Genomic DNA, 19,390 nt, shown 5'->3' on the forward strand with positions numbered 1-19,390 from the left:
TATCAACAGAAATGTTGGTCAGACGGTTAGAGTTTCTCAATGTTCTCGATCTTTACCAAAGCGTTTTCCAAAACTTTGTGTGTTGGATGTCTGCTCGTTTGCATTAATTCGAGATTCTGCTTTGCGCTGCTGATCAAACGTTCCCACGCTCCACCCATGTGAGGTGTGATGGTAGGATTGAAAGACCGCCATTCCGTGTAGCTTGCAATGAACTCGCTCGTCAGGGCGTCGTGGCCAATTTTCTCTGTTGAGCTCTGCAATTCCTTTCTAGTAGCTCGGAAGTTAGTTCCCCGATCACTGTAGATCATCGCAGAAGGTTTTCTCCTAGCCATGATATTTCGGATAGTCATAACGCAGGATTCAGTAGTTAGTATATAAGCGATCTACAGGGGAATGTCACGAGTGGTTAAGCAGTTGGCAACCCTCTACCGTTTTTATACGTCTTCCTCATGACACCGATATCGGCCCGAAATAATCGACTCCCATGTGCGTGAAGGGTCGACTGAATGCGGTCAGCCGAGCAGGAGGAAGGTCACCCATTGCTGGACGGTGTGGCTTAGCGAGAAGGATTTTGCATTGGGGACAGCCTTTCAGGATCTACGCTACGCTGGCTGCTTTCAGGCGTGGAATACGGTAACGTTGGAGTATTTCGTTGATCGCTGTTTCGTGATTCTGGTGGTTGGACCTTCCATGGGCTGATGAGATGATGAGGCGAGTAACATGATGATCTCGCGTATGAATGACTGATCCAGCTGTATATCTAGCGATGAATGCGCATGCTTTCGTGCAACCCTTGACACGCAGCACATCGTTCTCATCTGGCGCTTCAGCACCATGACTTCACTGTCCGGAAGCCGAACATTATCGTACTTCCAGAGAAGGGCGGATTCGTATCGGACGGCTCTTGTTCGACGAGTATGATTTTCTAGGAGTATTTGTGCACGTTGATCCTGCTGAGTAGTTTGTCCGGTTAAACGACTCCGAGGCTACCGAGCAAGCTGTAAGATTTCACCATCTTGTGTAGATCTTCGTCAAAATCTTTGTTACACTCGCAACTTTTCATGCTGTGGTAGAGCGCGCACCGTTCAGGTTTCTCCACGTTAGAGCGATGTCCGAACACCATCAACCCTAAAAGTTTTTTGACAGCGATGGATTCGTTGTCGTGACCTTCACGACTCTTGACGGCAAGGTCTTGCGTGATCTTGAGCGAAAAGAATTCGAATACTAATGTCGTTATACGATTCAAGAGGCAATCTTGCCAAGTAAAGAAATCTCTCCAGAAGTTCCGAAAGCAGCAGCGTTTGCGGACGAATTTGCAGGGAAGACATTACCGGAACGATTTGAAACATAAGCTTGGACTGACCTTGGAGAACTTGACCGTTGCAACTATGATCTGTACCCCGCGGTTCCGCATTAGTGTCGGAGTAGCTGGCTGCTACCGGCAGCACAGATCTTGGAGCTTCGTGTTTCTGCGTGCTGTGGAGCAAAGGATGATATAGGAATTCGCATCCGTTCGTTCCGGAGAATTTCGACCGCTCTCAGGATCTGCCGCAGCTTGCACTCCTTCATTATTTTCCACTTAGATTCGTAGCTGAACTCTTCGAACCTCTTGCACTTCGTTACCGACAGTTCTTTTTACATATACTGCACATTGCTCCTCACTAGCTAGCGCTTTTACGAATCTTGCATTCAGAGATTCCGACTCGGAATGGAAATCCCGAAAGCCGTAGAAATATTACATTTACGGTACCAACTGGTAACTAGCTCTACAAGCGTTCCATACATAATTTTTTCAAATTCTTTTCATTAGGGCGGTGCAGTCAAATGAGTAAAATCAAAACAAAATAAGCAAATCAATCCTGCTGGAGTTTGGGCTTGTGAAGATTTGCGTTGTAAAATCTGTGTGTTTCGTAGCAAAGCTTATGATGAAATTGGATTTTTTTTCAATGATTCGAACCACGATACCGAGACTGTATCGGTCGTTTGCCGTATATGAAACGGAATAAGCTTACCGGCAAACTGAAATTCGCGCTCGCTAAATTGCACATTATCAAATGCGCTGGGATTTGCTGTGGATTATTAAACCAATCTAGTACTTCCAATTCTCTCGTAGGATGGCTTTTAATCCAAGTATGATATCAATCATTCCATGGAAACATTTACTGATTTTTTTTTTGCTGTGACGCTGGAATTATAGTTATGATTTGATTTGAACATTTTAATTTTAGCTTTTATTATCATGAACTAAAATTGGTAATTTTATATCCGTGTTCCTGCCACAAATTTTTCAATATCAATTAAAACTTTTAGTCAATCTGCCACCTGTCTAGTACGGATAAACCGTAACCGTTTCACTACTAGTTAGTGTGGCACAGCAACCGTGTTCCCGCTCTCTAATCCCCAACGGGTCCGAATGAACGGAACTTCGCCGGTTATAAAATAAAATGCAAATTATCGACTCTCCAGCAGTTGCTCACTGCTTCACGCCACGGAACAAAACCGCTCGTCGTGAATTCCGGGTGGTGAGGTTTAACCGGTGAAACAAAAAAACCGTCTACGATGGGGATGCTTTACAGGGTTCATACTGGTAGTTGCAAATAACTTTCAGAACTCGCCGCTCTGCTCCCTCCCAAACGCAGCACTTGCCGAAAGCGTTGTCTAGTATTATTTTATTAAATTCGGAGTTTCAGTTCGCGATCATATCACCGTCGAAAAATTCTACCTTTTACTCATCGTCATCGATGCAGCGCATTTAATTCGGATTTCCCGTCCGTTCGTCCGTGCCCGTACGTCCAGCGGTAGCTTATTGTTACCAGACCGGAACAGCGAATTTTGGCACGATCGTGAAACGGAATTTGACCGGTGGCGATTGTAGAACTATACCTATACTCCTTGTTGCAGTTGGTTTACTTTCGCCCGCAGGGCCTTTTTGTTACTCGATGGCGTTCCTGTGGAAAGCGCTGCTTTGTTTAGGGCGCCCGGCCCACGCCGGCCGGTGAAACGCTTTCGCATCGGACCGATGACCGTTTCCGTGGTTAATTGTTAGTGAAACGGTGCTGCAGACAGTTGGCTGGCCAGGCTGGCCGGTCGTGCTTGTTGCATACGTTTGGCCGGAAGGTCATCCGGTTTTCGGCTGAATCGGAAAGTTTATGAAAAACTAATATCAAGCTTGGTTGGCTGTGAATGCTATTGTTGCATAGGGGAACGCAATACGTACGGTGTTGGTACTTTTTTTGCCTATATTGTATTGACAGACTGTATAAATAAAGCTGTGCAAAAAGAGAATTATTTCATTTCGAGAATCCGTGCGAAACAACGTGTTATCAAGAATACGCGATAAAAAAACTGTGCCTTGTCGAGAATTCATTGAAAACCGTACTGTTTTGTATGATGCAGTTTTCGTCTGATTGCACAAAGCATTATAGAAAGTTTTACTGGTTGCAGGTTTTTAGCGATTATCGGATCCATAGCCATATTCAGCGATTCATAAGATTGAATACAGATCGGGAGAGTATGGCAATTGTTTCAGCAGCTTATTGGATTGATGTTTTTTTGCTGAAAAATCTTCAACTAACTTGACAAGCTGACCATGAACTTTTGTTGTATATAAATACCCCTCACACAGAATATCGTTACGTTGTGCTACCATCGTGACAAACGGTATGAACAGTTCGGTGCGTCATCGTGCGTCGGCAATCATCGCTATCGTTTAGAATCCGAACGCGTTCAACGAGCTTACTGCTGATTACAATCGGTCGTCTGCAGTTGGTTAACAAGTAAGACTTGGACATTTTTTGTGGCTATGATTTAGACTATGCACAATGACGACCATGATAGCACAGATTTTACTCTTACTCAAGTATTTTATTGTCTCTAATTCACCCAAGAAAAATCCTGCATTTTGGAAGCATGAGTGAAAAAGGGTTATTTTTGACGGTAGTTTGGTGATAAAACAAAAAAAAACAAATGGGGAAAAGAATGGTTTGGTTGTTTCGTCGCCAGGGGGTGTTTATCATTTGTCGAACCACGTTAACCGTTATGTGTGCGACAAAAAAAACACCTTTAGCAGGGCGACAAAGGTACCCGGGTACCCTAAATTGATATTGTTATAACATCAACAATTTTAAACCGATTTCGATGAAATAGGTGTCATTTGATTCGTTTATTTATCTAGTTTTGAATCATTTGACCATTTGGCCACTAAAAGACATACGGGGCCCGAAAATCCGGAATTCCGACAGAGTGTCCGCTGTGAGGAAGAGAAATGATTGTATTGCAGGAAAATCAGTCATGCGGATATAAAAACTCTAAAAATTCATACAATGTACTATTTCATATAATGAGATGAATCAGGTTGGCCATTCCGGAGTAGGTTCCTGTGGGGTCATGGGTGGCCAGTCCAGGATTGGAGGTAAAACCTAGCAATATGGGTATCAAAGTTCTTGGAATTAGTTCGGTAGGTGATATTTTTTACATTTCGATGTATTTTGATTGGTTATTTCGAAAATGGCTTCTACGGGGTCACAGATGATACCGCAGGATTCAAGATAATGCTTAGCATTATCAGAACCGTTCAAAACGTAGAACCATCCGTTATACATTTGGAACCAGTTCCGAAATTAACAATCAGTACTAAACTGACCATTTCAGTTCAAAACATCTAAAAGATCCGCTAAACCAATTCTAATATTGGATTAGGCCCCCAACTCGCCATCTGTATCCCTACAGGAACCAAATTCTGGAGTGGCCAATGCGATCTAAAGTCACCAATTTATATAATTAGATGAAAAAAGGGTCCACAGTGTCAAGTTCAAAGCTAATAGGTTTACTGAAAGCTGATATTCTTTCAAAACATGCGGCTTCCCACGTTTTACCGGATGTTGCTCCGGAACTACCGATTCCCGGGAACTACTTGTCATTTGATGGCCAAACGCTTTATCTAATCAAAACTAGATAAATGTACGAATCAAATGCCACCGGTTTCATCCAAATCGGTTCAACATAACTAAAGTTATGAAGATAGCAAATCATGGGTACCCGGGTACCCTTGTCGCCCTCCTACGTAATAAAAAAATTCAAGTGACTCTCATTGCTAAACCCCTTTATGGATATGCACCAAAAAAACCTCAATTACTTAAGATCAACGAGTTTTACGATGTCGCAAAATTTCAATGACGTATGTTTTAAATTGAATGAGTTATAACTATTTTAAAACTGAAAAGGTACCCGGGTACCCTGTCGCACACATAACGGTTAAATATATTCCGATTATAAGTTCTTTACAAATTATTTTTTAAGTTTTTGTCACCCCTTCCCTTTGAAATTGGTTGAAAAATCAGGGGGCGAAAATATCAATATCAAGTCAATGTTTTTTTAGAAAATCAATTGTCTGTGGGCTTTATAGCCTAAAGAACTCGAAAAATAAGTGAACGAAGTGTTAACGCTTTTAGCACGACACAGAAACAGAAATTCGAACAAATGGATTTCCAAAAACCAGCAAAAAATCATTCGATTTTGTCTTTGTATTTGTAGGTTTTTGCATGGAAAATAACAACGGATATGTGAAAACCAAGAATAGAATTGGTTTTCACATTTATACTTAAAGAATAAATGCACAAAACGCATTTTTTCCTCGATTAGTTGCCATCAGTTGCCCAACACCGGAAAGACAAAAACTTTATAAAATACTTATAACGGCCTGATTTGGGTTCTTCTTTCTCTATTTTTAATTTTTTTTTGAGTTTTTTTTTTGGAGCTTTTTTTTCAAGTTGTTCTTGTAACGCTATGTTTTATGATCGCTGAAACCCCGAAAAAATGAGAACTTGCACTTGAATGAGTGAACTTGAGGTATTTTATCCAAATATCCAAACATTAAGCTGGTCGTGTGATAAAAATAAAACTTCGATACGATCGAGTATGAGTGAAACATTTTGGTACGGTTATTGTGGTTCGGTACGACCATAGATGAATTAAATGATTCGGTTCGATCATTGTTGAATGAAGTATATCGTTTGGTACGACCATAGACTATTTAAACGGTTCGGTACGATCATTTATAAGTAAAATGATTCGGTGCGATAATTATTAGATGAAGTATATGGTTCGGTACGACCATAGTTATATGTAAAGATATGGATCGGTAAGACCACAGACGAAGGAAATAGCATGATTCGACCATTGATAAACAAAATGGTTTTGTGCGACCGTTGTCGGAAAGATTACTTTATTCAGAGTGAATCAAGCACCATAGTATGCACATAAGCAGTTATACAGATTTGATCTTTGATTTGAGACAGCTATTGATCTATTTGAATTTTTGACAGATAAAATGGTTAATCCTCTTCAAAGAGATTTTTAAAACTGCATTGGTTTCTGAAAAACCACAATGTATTTAAGTGCCATTTATAATGAATAGTAGGGAACTATTTTTTCCCTTTCTGGTATGGTCGCATTCAAAATGTCAGGACGCAGATACGTATGTGCCATCACGTATGTCAACGGGAACTTTTATATTGAAAAGAGAGGCACAGACAAAGAGTAATATGTTAAGTGGATCTTTGTCTGGAAAATTTGGCAGCAAAATCCCTTACTCCAGAAAGACATAGTAAAGTGTGAAAGGAAAAATTTACTCGACTGACTAGAAGGTAGGAACGAGTTCCGCATTACTGGAAAGACAGAAAACACAGTTACTTGATGTGGAAGTTCCTTTTAGGCTTACCCTACGAGTCGAGTCATCCTCAATGCCGAAAAACTCGGGAACTTGTGTTTCCTCTCAGAAAAAAGTCACTGATATGGGAGGAATGCGCTAGGACATCCGTCCGTTTTCGCCAGGTATACCTCACCAGGTGCCAGCAAATTGTGTTGTTAATGGTGTCGATTTATAACAAATTTTGAAATTGCTAAAGATTTGAACAATGCAAGTTCTGGTAACTGAGCCAAACTGCTGTAAGAAGTTCAATAGCAGTTCAATCTCCGTTCCTGCCCCAGTTCCAGTCCCATTCCCAGTTCAAGTCCTAGTCCCAATCATTCGTGTCCCATTCAGTTCCGGTTTCAGTTCTCGTGTCCCAGTTCCAGCCTTCGCATCCTAATTCCAGTCCTAGTCCCAGTCCCAGTCCGAATCTTTCATGTCTCAATTCCAGTCCTCGTGTCCCGGTTCCAGTCCTTGTGTCCCACTTGCAGTCCTCCTGTCTTAGTTCCAGCCTTCGTGTCCCAGTTCCAGTAACCGTGTCCCAGTCCTAGTCCCAACCCTAGTTCCAGTCCCAGTCCCAGTCGCAGTCCCAGTCTGAATCCCTCGTGCTTCAGTTTCAGTGCTCGTGTCCCATTTACAGTCGTCGTGTCCCAGTCCCAGTCCGATTCCATCGTGTCCCAGTTCTAGTCCTCGTGTCTTATTTCAGTACTCGTGTCCCAGTTCCAGTCACAGTCCCAGTCTCAGTGCCAGTCCCAGTCCCAGTCTGAATCCCTCGTGCTTTAGTTCCAGTGCTCGTGTCCCATTTACAGTCGTCATGTCCCAGTTCCAGTCCTCGTGCCCTAGGTCTGGTTGTCGTGTCCCAGTTCCAGCCCTCGTGTCCCATTTTCAGTACTCGTGTCCCAGTTTCAGAACTCGTGTCCCAGTTCCAGTCTCAGTCTTAGTCCCAGTCCCAGTTCCAGTCCCAGTCCCAGTCCCAGTTCCAGTTCCAGTCCCAGTCCCAGTCCCAGTCCCAGTCCCAGTCCCAGTCCCAGTCCCAGTCCCAGTCCCAGTCCCAGTCCCAGTCCCAGTCCCAGTCCCAGTCCCAGTCCCAGTCCCAGTCCCAGTCCCAGTCCCAGTCCCAGTCGAAATTCCTCGTGTCTCGGTGCTTCCCAACAAACGATTGAATGGCGGAACTCATAACTCAGCAGTAGAGTACTACGGGTGAAACTCGGGTCCAGTATTTCCTCGATGTTTACCTATGATTTTAAAATCTACTTGACGATTCGTTGCATCGATGATTGTTATCGCCTTTAACTTCTCTTGGACACATTTCTAAATTGGTGCAATGACGTTATGACGTTTCACCGAATCAGATCGCCTATAGTTTTCGACTACAAAATTGACGACCAGATACTAAAACGGGTTGAGCATGTGAATGACCTTGGTTCTTGACTAATTTTCGAACGTCACCGTACAACGATGATCTCAAAAGCGACTCGCCAGTTGGGATTTATTGCAAAAATTGGACGGGATTTAAAGACCCGTACTGCCTTAAAGCCCTGCATTGCGCATTAGCTCGTCCCCTTCTCGAAAATGCGTGCCTAATTTGGACTCCGCTTCAACTCTACAGGAACCTTGGAATTAAACGAGTGCAGAGGAGGTTTATAAGACTGGCCCTGCGTTAGCGCAACCCGGAAAATCTACCTCCGTATCCCGATCGCTGTCGCTTGCTTGGTCTAGATACCTTAGAACGTTGGCGCAACATACAACAAGCTTTTTTGTTTGTGCCAAAACTGTTACACGGTGAGATTGAATCTCTGCAATTACTATCGCTGGTGAATTTTCGCGCAGTACAAGGGACTCTGCGACCATCCTCACTGCTGATCAAACGCTTTCACCGCACTGAATTTGGCCGCAATGAAACGATTGCATCGTGTACTAGAACGTTTAGTCGTGTTGAACAATATTTCGAATTTGGTGAACCTTTGCATTAATTTAAGCGAATGATTACAAGCTCTAGCTTATTATAGCATAGTTCATTAACAACATGAACAACGTAATTTGTTCGAATGGCTTTGCGACATCTCCCTTGGCGTCATCCCGATCACTTGCCACCGTATGCAAAACGGTGCCGTTTAATTGACCAAGACACGCTCGACTACACACGCAAAATGCATCAGGCGATATTAGATGCTAAACTAATCAATGGTTAAATTAACACTCCAAAACTGTTGTCCTTGCTGAATTTCCGGGTATCACAACGACCATTACGATCAACGGGCCTGCCACAAACTCCATTTCATCGAACGGCATTTGGTTATAATGAACCAATCACGGAATGCATCCGGTTTTTTGCGAAGGTGGAGGAACTATTTGAGTTCGGCAAGCCATCACACTTATTTGCACGGAAATTAAAGAGATGTAATTTGTTATAAGACTTTATTCATTAAGACAATTTTTATGTCAGATGCAATATCCCAATAAATGTAAATGTAAATGTAAATGTGTCAGAGTTCTAACGTGTCCCAGTTTTAGTCCTCGTGTCCCAGTTCCAGTCCTCGTGTTCCAGTTTCAGTCCTCGTGTCCCAATTCCAATTCACGTGTCCAAGTTCCAGTCCTCATGTCCCATCTGTTTGCTTCCTCGTGTTACATTTGTTTGTTTTTTTGCGTCCCATATGTTTATCTCCTCGTGTTCCATATTTTTACCTCTTGTGCCATCTGTAATATACGTACTCCATCTAACCCACACTAAATAAATCAAGCCATACTGAATGTAGACTCTGAGTATTCAACGCGACCCTTAGCCTATTGAAGAAAGAGTCCCAGGGCAACCCCATAGTCTGTTGACTAGTACGGGCCATTGCCAAGGCTTGGGTTCGAATGAGCTGTCGGTTTAAGTAATCGTCTACTGTGTAATACAGAAGGTGGTCCAGCATATGAACTCTCGTTGGAAACTAGTGTTGAAGTGTAAAGCACATTTCGTTTCAGTAAAGGACACTCGTCTAATATTCCACGCCGTTATATTTCAATGATTTATTAGGTAAGCATCGAATTGGTGAGTGAAACAACTGGAAAGCAATTCGGGCAGTATACAATATTAAAACAATCTTTAATATTTTAAACATCGTATTAAAACATAAACATTATTTCGTAAAAAACTTACGATGTAGGTAAATCTGGGGTGGGCCAGCCATAAGTTTAAAGTCTCACAAATATAGGAAAAAAAAAAATCAAAAAATTACCTATCACAAAAGTTGAAGTGTTGATCTACAATTTAAAAAAATCCATCGTAGGTCTACTTATGTTAGGATTTTAAGACAGAAGATAGAAACAACCGATGAATTCAAAATCTTACGAGAACTAGATACAGATTATAATTCTCACATTGAATTCAAGTGAAAATCACGTACCTAGCAAGCTACATTCCAAGTTCAAATTTTCTCATCTTGATTCGGCTGTCGTGAATTACACATTCGCTAAGACCACGACGCTGCTCGCTTTGTTTGTGGGTTTTAATTTTATTTGCACAGTACTTTTCCTCTACATACACCCAAGGACTTCCATTGGCGCGTTCCGCGCCCGCACTTGCCCTAGCGGTACAGTTAAGCTTTCCTCTAATCTATTTGGTCTCTCGACCGACCGACAGCGTGAAAAATGGTCCTCGCTATTCCGACAAAACAGGGCGGTATTTTGGGGGGAAGAGGTTTTTCACTTTCGTTCCTAACCATATCGGTAAGAGTATTGTTGCTTTGTTGGTTGGATGGATCATGAAAAATGCTTTCAGTCACCTAGTTTCGTACTTTTTCCTTCGCTCTGATGATGTTTTCAAGAAAACATCGAACTTCTCAGTTCAACTTTCGTTTGGAAGCATCCTCTTTATTTCAATCCTTCCAAACCGGCAAACCGTTAGTGACTTTTTAGTTTTAAGGTTAGCGACGCTTTAATGTACTCTAGTTAAAGAACTAGTCTGAATCTTGCAATCAAAAAACGAAGCACGAAATGCATCTTGGTATAAGTATCTGTTCATTTACCTTAACCAACAGCGCTTGAAGTGTTACTCAATATACCCTGCTTTGTTAAGTGCTTTTCCCCCCATCTACTTTTCAACTCGGTGCAACTTGCTTCACTTTATGTTATCAAATTTGGAGTTTTTTTTCCTTGTGTTCCGTTCAACCGTACGTTGCTCGGTTGGGGGTGGATGCTGCATCAAAAAGCTTTCAGTTTGGGAAATTCTCTTCCTCTTTTTCCCCCGTCGGAAAGCGGCGACGGCGGCCAGGACACTGACACGGCTGCATGCGGTGTTCGGGTTCGATGTTTCGAAAGAAAAAGCAACGTTTCATGAAGAAAGTTAGATTTTTGTTGTTCCCTTTGGCTCCGCGCAAACCAACCGTCGTCGGCGTTGTCGTTAGTTGCTCCCGCCGCCGGTGGCAGTGGTGGCGCAAATCACTTCATTGGCGGGAAAATTGCAATCTGGATCGCACCGCCGCAGCGCTGCTGCCACGTTATTTGCGCCACAGCCAGCCAGCCAGTCAGCCAGTTCGTTCGCTTTCAAGTTTATTGTTTTCGCGGCGCTACGACCACGGTTCTGCACGCTTCAGCTCCACTTTATTTTATGTCCCACTTCTGCATCGGTGGTTTCGAGTTTCGCACTGGCAACAAGATGCGACACGCTAGAACGGATCGTCGTCGTCGGTCGTTGTCGTCCTGGTCTTGGCTGGGAACGGATCGGATGGAGTGGCGAAACTTTTACGCTTCGATGTGTCTCCATTTCTTGTTTCTTGTTGGGCGTTATCTAATTTTGTCGCTAAGGAGACTCCTCTCGTACTCTCTGTCTCTCTCGCTCTGCGCTTCGACGGTTGACTGGGCTGGGACCCGGCGAATATGTTGTTCGTAGAAAGCGGAAGGGGATAGTGGCAGCGCACTCCGGACGAGGCCGTCTCATAAACACTACATTTTCATATTACTTGAGACTTTACTGGATTTAATAATGGTTGTGGCTGCTGCCGGGTACCGAGCAAATTGTACTTTACGATGTCTCATTTCGGTAACGGGCTTCTTGCCTTGCATTCTATCGCTTTGAATTTTATTTAGTGGTTTAAAGAGAGCAGTTCAAGAACGCTTGAGCGGTTGCAGAATTTAGTGAAATTTGCTGATCACTGACGTACCCAGCTAGGGGCACACTGGGGTACGTGGCCCACCTAATCTTTGAAATTTAAAATGAAAGAAAATAATTTCTGTAACGCATAAGTCGACAGTTTGTAATTTAGTCTACCACTTTTTTGGCGAAGAGTAAATTAGTTGCGTAAAGATTCAGTTTCAGTTTGAAGTTTAATTTCAACTTTTTTTGTAAAGCGAGGAGGTGTCTGATGCGAAGAATGATTAATGAAGTGAATTAGAAAATACTAACTAAACTACTGCCGCCCTTATGTTCGGCAGTCTAATACCCAATTTTGTTTTATTCTCTCAATTGTGTCATTCTCCATACGCACCACACACTCACCTAGGCAACGATATTATTTTTTGAATAATTGTAACGAAAATTCTCATAATGCAAGATACAAAACACTTTTTCTTCATATGAATGTGCCTACCCTCTGTCAGTTCCCCCCTCCTGTTGTCCCTCAGCCATTTGCAAATCTGTCTTCTTTTCGGTAATTCCTATAAAGCCAGACGAAGCCTTTTTACGTTTTTGAACCTCCCTATCGTCGATGGCTACCATATTTCATTCTTTCAGAAATCCCCTCATGTTGTGCAGCCATTTGTACATCAACCTTACTCCCCCTGTTGTCAATCCCCCTGCGATGACACTTTTATGTCAAAAAACACGTATGCCAGGCGTTCATACACATATTCCTCGTCCCCCTCCCTGTTGGCTCCCTTCCAATCAGCTCTCCTTTCTGTCACGTAGCCCATTATGTATCTGTTTGATCTCTGTAAATCTCTAGATTAGAAGAGTAGCAGTTTTTTTTTCATGTAACTTTCCCAGCCACTTGCGCAACAGTAATCGGGCAAGAAAAACCCAACCCCTTTTACTTATTTGAACATCCCTCTCGATAGGGACCACCTTTGTTTTGTCCTCCATTTGCTTGATTAGTTCTAGATTTATGAGGAAATTTGTATTTCATTTGTATGGGAGCCCCCCCCCCTCCTCTTAGAAGGGGAAGAGGTCTCAGTACACAATGGAAAAAAATCCTACCTTCTAAGACCCCCATGTGCCAAATTTGGTTCCATTTGCTTGATTAGTTCTCGAGTTTTGAGGGAATTTGTATTTCATTTATATAGGAGCCCCCCCTCTCAGAAGGGGAAGTGGTCTCAAACCCTCATAAAATAAATTCATGCCTCCATAAACCCCCGCATACCAAATTTGGTTCCTTTTGATTGAGTATCTCTCGAATTATGAGGAAATTTGTATATTATTTGTATGGGAGCCCCCCTTCTTAACGAGGGGAGGGGTCTCAGTTCACCATAGAAAAAAATCTTGCCTTCTGAAACCCCTACGTGCCAAATTTGGTTCCATTTGCTTGATTAGTGCTAGATTTATGAAGAAATTTGTATTTCATTTGTATGGAAGCCCCGCCTCTTAGAAGGGGAAGGGGTCTCAGTACACCATAGAAAAAATCCTACCTTCTGAAGCCCCCATATGCCCAATTTGGTTCCATTTGCTTGATTAGTTCTCGCGTTTTGAGGAAATTTGAGTTTCATTTGTGTAGGAGCCCCCCCCCCTCCCCTCTTACGCCATACATAAAATTGCTCTCTCGCCCTCTCCATAAAATTGCTGGTCATTTTATCTTTCCAACGACATAAATTGTTCAGTTCCGTTCAGTAGTTTAGTGGTTATTAGCATTTGAAATCTTTCATTCCAGCGTTACACTATTTTAGTTTTCACAAAGCGCTACCCAGTCCCAGATAGTAAACAAGGACGTAGTCCTACGTCAAAAGAAAAAGGGAGAACAGAAAGGAAATGAGAGAAAAGAAAGGAAATAACAAAGAAAACGACTCAGAGAGGACAACAGAAAAGGAGAGAAAAAAGAACAAAAAAGGGGGACAAAAGGAAAGAACAGGAGAAAAAGCAGAATATAATTGGAGGAAGAACGCATCGGACGAACACAAAAAATGGAAAAAGAGTTAACGGGACAGAAAACATAAAACGAGACTGGAAAGAGGAAAAACGGGCTTGAAACTGAAAAAAACGGTAGAAAAAAATGGAAAAAGGCATAAAAATTCAAAAATATAGACTGAAAGCGGCGAAACACGGGGCAGGAAACGATGAGAAAGAGAAAACAGGAAAAAGGAGAGAGAAAAGAAGAAAAAACGGGACAAATAGAAAGAAGTCTGGACAGAAAAAAGCAACGTAAAAGGAAAGATGGAAAAGCGAAAAAGAAAAAAAAGACAAGAAAGAGAAAACAGAACAGAAAACAATAAATATCAAAGGGCAAGAATAATAGCGAGAGGAAAAAGCGAAAACCTACAGAGCAAATGGGGAATATAACAGATAACGGGGAAAAGAGTTCAAACGGGATATAAAAAGAAAACGATGAGTTACAATGGGTATGGAATAGAAAAGTAGGACAGAAAAAGAAGCAAAGAAAAACAGGGAAAATGGACCAAACAAAGCAAAAAGGAAACAAAAACACAACCGAAAACCGGTGAGTAAAGGGAAAAAAGGAAACCAAAACATAATAATAATCGTGACAAAAAAGAAAAAAAAGGCTTCTTAAAGAGCAACAACCGAACAGACGAAGAGGAAAAATGAGAGGGATATAAGGAAAGATAGAAAAAGACAAGGAAGGAAAGAGAACATTTATAACATGTTCTAACATGTTGTAGCATAGTAATGTTTCGATTTTATTAGCCCCATGTTGAATTTTGGGCTGACAAAATATGGAAACTGACAAAATCGGAATATTTTTTTCGAAAATTTTATCAAAATTCAAGACTTAAGGCGTTGCAATATCGAAGACTTTTACTAAAAATTAATTTTTAACTCTCAATTAGTCAACCGAAAGCTCAATGAACCTTTTTTGGTGCGCATTAGCTTTGAGCGGGGAAACTTTGGGATTTTAGATTTATGGAACCTTTGGAAGAGTTTTTTTAAAATTAAAAGTTCTGTCGTCCAGCGAAATATGATCAAATTTTGATTAATTAATTTTGAAAAAGTGCAATAAAAAATTTATTTTTCTTCAGTTTCAATTTAACATATTGGTATGTTCTGCAAAGTTTTACAGCATATTACTACAATAAATTATGCTGAAGACAATAACCTTCTATCTCTTCAGCAAAGATAGAAAAATCCTATTTCTCAAATATGAAAAATCGTTAAAAACAGTTTTACTATTTTAGCTGTTTTTGTCGTTGTATAACTTATTCTTGTTTTACAAAATTGTACAAATAGTAAAACTACACAACATTGCTGTATATAGTGTACCTCTATCTTTGCTTGTTTAGGAACTATAGAACTTTTACAACAAAAATACCCTAATTTTGACTCCCAATTACTCGCAAGAAGGCATCATTTTATTCAAAAACTCTCCTCAGAGAATCAGAATACCTTCGAGCAGGCTGAAAAGTATTATTATAAATCATGTTTAAAAGCACAAAAGTATAACCAAATTTATAGGCTGACAAAATCGGGATAAAAAGCCGACAAAATCAGGGGTAGACAAAATCGGGAGCTGACAAAAGCGGAACATTACTATATCTATAAAAAGAAAAAATGGAACAGGAGAAAACAACAAATAGGAAAGAGTTAACTTGACAGGAGAAAAACGAGATTCGAAAAAAGAAAAACGGGCCTCCTGAAAATGAGGAATACCGGAAGAAAAAAATTAAAAGCGGATCAAAAAAATCACAAAAAGAGGAAACATCGCGCAGAAAATAGGAAAAGGAGAGAGAGAGAAACAAGGAGAAAACGATAGAATGAGCATAACGGTTAAAAGAGAACAAACGTGATATAAAAAGGTGGAACAAATGAGAAGGATAACTAAGACAGAAAAAAAGCAAAGCGAAACAGGAAAAACGGATCAAAAGTCAAAATGGCAAAAATCATGCATTATACGAAAAACGAGAGATAAAAAAGGGAAGCAAAGGGAAAACAGAAACCCTAAAGCATAATAAACATGACAAAAAAGAAGAAAAAATGTGGCAAACATCGGAAAAAAGGCAAACACCGAATAGACGAAGGCTAAAAATGAGAAAGAAATGATATGAAAGTACTGGAAATGAAAGAAGGAAAGAAAAATGAGCATGAATTAAACAGAAAAGAAGAGAAAAAAGAACAAAGCGGGGGACAACGGGACTTAGAGAAAGAACAGACGAAAAAAAGTTGAATTTTGAGCAAACCTTGAGATCTAAATCATGTGATATTTCATAAATTTGCCATGAAATAACTAACAAATGGCCCGGTTCTGTAAAGAAGAAGAACAGGGTTTTCAAATGGAGTGAAAAATTTTTTGGCGGCCATCTTGGATTTGCTCGCTATATTGGATTTTATCAAATAATCGCCGTTTTCACCATGAGCCCCCCAACCAATTTTCATTTAAAGACCACCATTGGAAAGCTGAGAAAAAATGCTACAAGAAGCATTTACAAAGTTAGGTGTCCAATGGCATTGACTGAATAAAACAACCAGTTGTTTGTAGCAAGGTTCACAATTTTCATATAATTTATTGTGATATTTCCAAAATTTGCTGTGAAACACACTACAAACGACACGGTTTTGTAAAGAGGAGAGATAGGGCTTATAAACGAAGTGAGAAAAAATTGGCGGCCATCTTGAATTTGGCCGCCATGTTGGATTTTATCAAAAAATCGCCGTTTCGGCATGATTCCCCTTACCGATTTTCATTTTTAATGCCATTTTATTCAATGCCACTTCACATATAATTTGATGAATGTTTCTTATAGCATTTTTTCTCAGCTTTCCGATGGTGGTCTTGAAATTAAAATTGGTTGGGAGGACAGAAAAAGCAAAAACGTGGCCAATCGTGAAGGGAAGAAAGGAAGCCAAGAACAATTGAACGTGACAGAAAAGAAGAAAAAATAAGGAGCCATCCATAAAGACCCCATAACAAGAAGGTTGGCAGCTCTACCAATATTCGGAAGACACTGATGGTAGCCCGCTCTGCCGGCCAAGGTAGTCCCTGGATGCATCTGTGTGAGTGAGTGCTAATATGCATACCGCCATGCCAACCTAGTCGAACAAACACTAATACGGAATTTTGGTCAGCATACTAACCTTCATACAAGATGTACAACCGTCGCAAATAGAAGCTTTATATGGAAAAATAACAGAGAGGCCCTGTGCTATTAATACTATTAATAATGGGGTCTTTGCTTAAATGCACGAAAATTATCCGTGGGGTTTCCGTGACGTGACGTACTCTCTTAGGGGAGTCACGAATGGGTGGCAAAATATGACAAGGTGTGAGGGGGGTTTGATATTGGTCAGAATTTGCGTGACATTCTAAATGGACGTCGCCTAAAAGGAGTTAGAAAAGGACGAACATTGCAAGCGACAGGAGAAAAGAGATAAGAAATAAGAAATAAAAATAAAAAATGGAACAGTAGAGAGAATACCATGACTGAAAAGATGAGAAAGTGGCACAGTGGCAGAAAAAAACGAAAAAGGAGAGAGAAAAGAAGAAAAAATGTGACAATTAGAGGGATGGCGGAACGGAAAAAGAAAACCTATGAAATAATACGTAAGAAAACGGAACGGAAAACAAGAGAAACCAAAGGAGAAAAGAATAATAACGGAAACTGTGAAAGGAAGTCAACCTAGTTATAAAAAGAGAAAATAGAAATGGGAAATGGGAATGGGAATCAATTGGACAGAAAAAAAAGAAAAGAAAAATGGATCAACAAGAGATAAAAAGCAAATAGACGAAAAACGGGAGATGAAAAAGGAAAACCGGAGATCACAGGCAAAAAAGAAAACCAAAAACATAAGATATGTGACAGAAAAGAAGAAATGTGGTTTCTAAAAGAGTAAAAACCGAACAGACGAAGGTGAACAATACGAATTCATGGTTGAGAAAGAGAGGAAATAAAAAGAGTTAAAAAAAGATAAAAACGAAAGAAAGAAAGACAAAATGAGAATAAACTTAAAACGGAAAAGGAAAAAAGGAAGAAAAGGGGGGAAAACCAAAAATGGAAAACAAAGTTAACGGGACAGAAAATAAAAAACGGAACTGGTAAGAGAAAAAATGGGTCTAAAAATGTGAAAAAATGGAAGAAAAAATGAAAAACAGAACAAAAGAGAGAAAACCAAGTGAAAACGGGTGAAAAACGAGACAGAAATTATATATAGAAACAGGAAACAGTGCGCAGAAAAAAGGAAAAAGGAGAGAAAAAAGCAAAAAAAGAGACAAATACAGGGAAGGCATGAAAGAAAAATAAAAACAATGTGAAGAAATGAAACGTGATTAAACGGAAAAGAAAAAAAGAAAACAAAGGGAAAGAATTATTCTTTCGAGAGAAAAAAAAAGAAAACCGATAAAGCAAACAAGGATAACGATGAAAGTAAGATAAACGGGATATAAAAGATAAGAGATGAGACAAAATGCGAATGTGAAATGAGAACAGGATGGTAACAATAGCAAGTTAGTTACCAAAAAGCTACACACGCATCTTTCTTCAGAACAATTTACTTACCGGAAGTACATCAGCGAAACGACGGTGTGAAGCAGGACGTTCACCAGATGGTAACCGGCCGGATCGAGTCCGTGCAGCAGATAATTCCAGCGGAACGTTAGCACACACAGCGGCCGGTATGATTTATGGCTTTGTTCCTGTGAAAGGAGAAGAGAGAGAAAAAAAACCCCGAGGGGAAAACATTAGAAGCCGCTTGAAGTTGGCTGGTGGGTAGAACTAAAATTAATAAATCGCTCGAGAATAATTTATGCATTCATATGCGTGTGTGTGCGAGTTTGTGTCTAAAAGTGGGTGGTGGCCATGCGTGTGTATTGTGTATGGTTAAAAGTAATAAAAAAGAAAATACATTTCGTTTCCCCAGTCCAAAGAAGCTTGTCCTTACACTGTTACTGTAGTATGTAGTCGGGAAAGAAGAAGCATCCCGCTTTTACGAGCACCAGCGGGTCTGTAATATTGTGCTTCAGCATCGAAATATAATTCCCACCCGAAGCAAAAGGGCAGCAGCGTGAACGGTTGTTGGACAGACAGGCGCAGAGCAATAATAATCCACACGAGAGTCGCTTTTTATTACGTTTGGTTGGATTATGATATCCTTCCTGATGGCGCACTAAGAGAGCCAAACCGCATGACACTAAATTGGAACTACATCGGGCCACCACAAAACATGGCCTGTCAAGTGGGGCGCGAGCGCGAGGTGACGATGAATGGGCGCGATGGACTCCCGGGAGAGATGTAGTAATTAACTTTTTCTTCGACTAACCAACAACAAGTTTACTCAAAGGACGACTCGAGGAAGGTCGGTTCGGTAGTCATCGACCTAGAGCGATGACGTTATTTTCGAAAGGTTATTGCTTTTCGCCCTCGAAGCTATTGGTGAGTCAGCTGCAGGGGAAATTGAGCTTTATTGGAACATCACCAACATCGTTTTCATAAGGAAAATCTCAAATCTCCAATTCTGTTGTCACAAATGCCGCTTAAGACCAAGTCCAAGTACCCATCAACCGGCCATCCGTCATCCGGAGTAACACTTAAATGCACAACCGACAGGTGGTCGGCCCCTTCATTCGCTAG

The 19,390-nt window shown here is 40.9% G+C and overlaps 1 protein-coding gene across 1 annotated transcript in view; it reads right to left on the bottom strand.

The window, feature by feature from the left end:
• LOC128735253 (protein O-mannosyl-transferase Tmtc3-like) overlaps nt 1-19,390 on the bottom strand; it is a 450,482-nt gene that overhangs the window by 331,696 nt on the left and 99,396 nt on the right. The window contains exon 2 of the mRNA XM_053829747.1: nt 18,320-18,456. Coding sequence (XP_053685722.1) covers nt 18,320-18,456 — 137 coding nt within the window. The remainder of the gene's footprint in view (nt 1-18,319; nt 18,457-19,390) is intronic.

Source organism: Sabethes cyaneus, chromosome 2, assembly GCF_943734655.1.
Source record: "Sabethes cyaneus chromosome 2, idSabCyanKW18_F2, whole genome shotgun sequence".
Lineage (NCBI taxonomy): Eukaryota > Metazoa > Arthropoda > Insecta > Diptera > Culicidae > Sabethes > Sabethes cyaneus.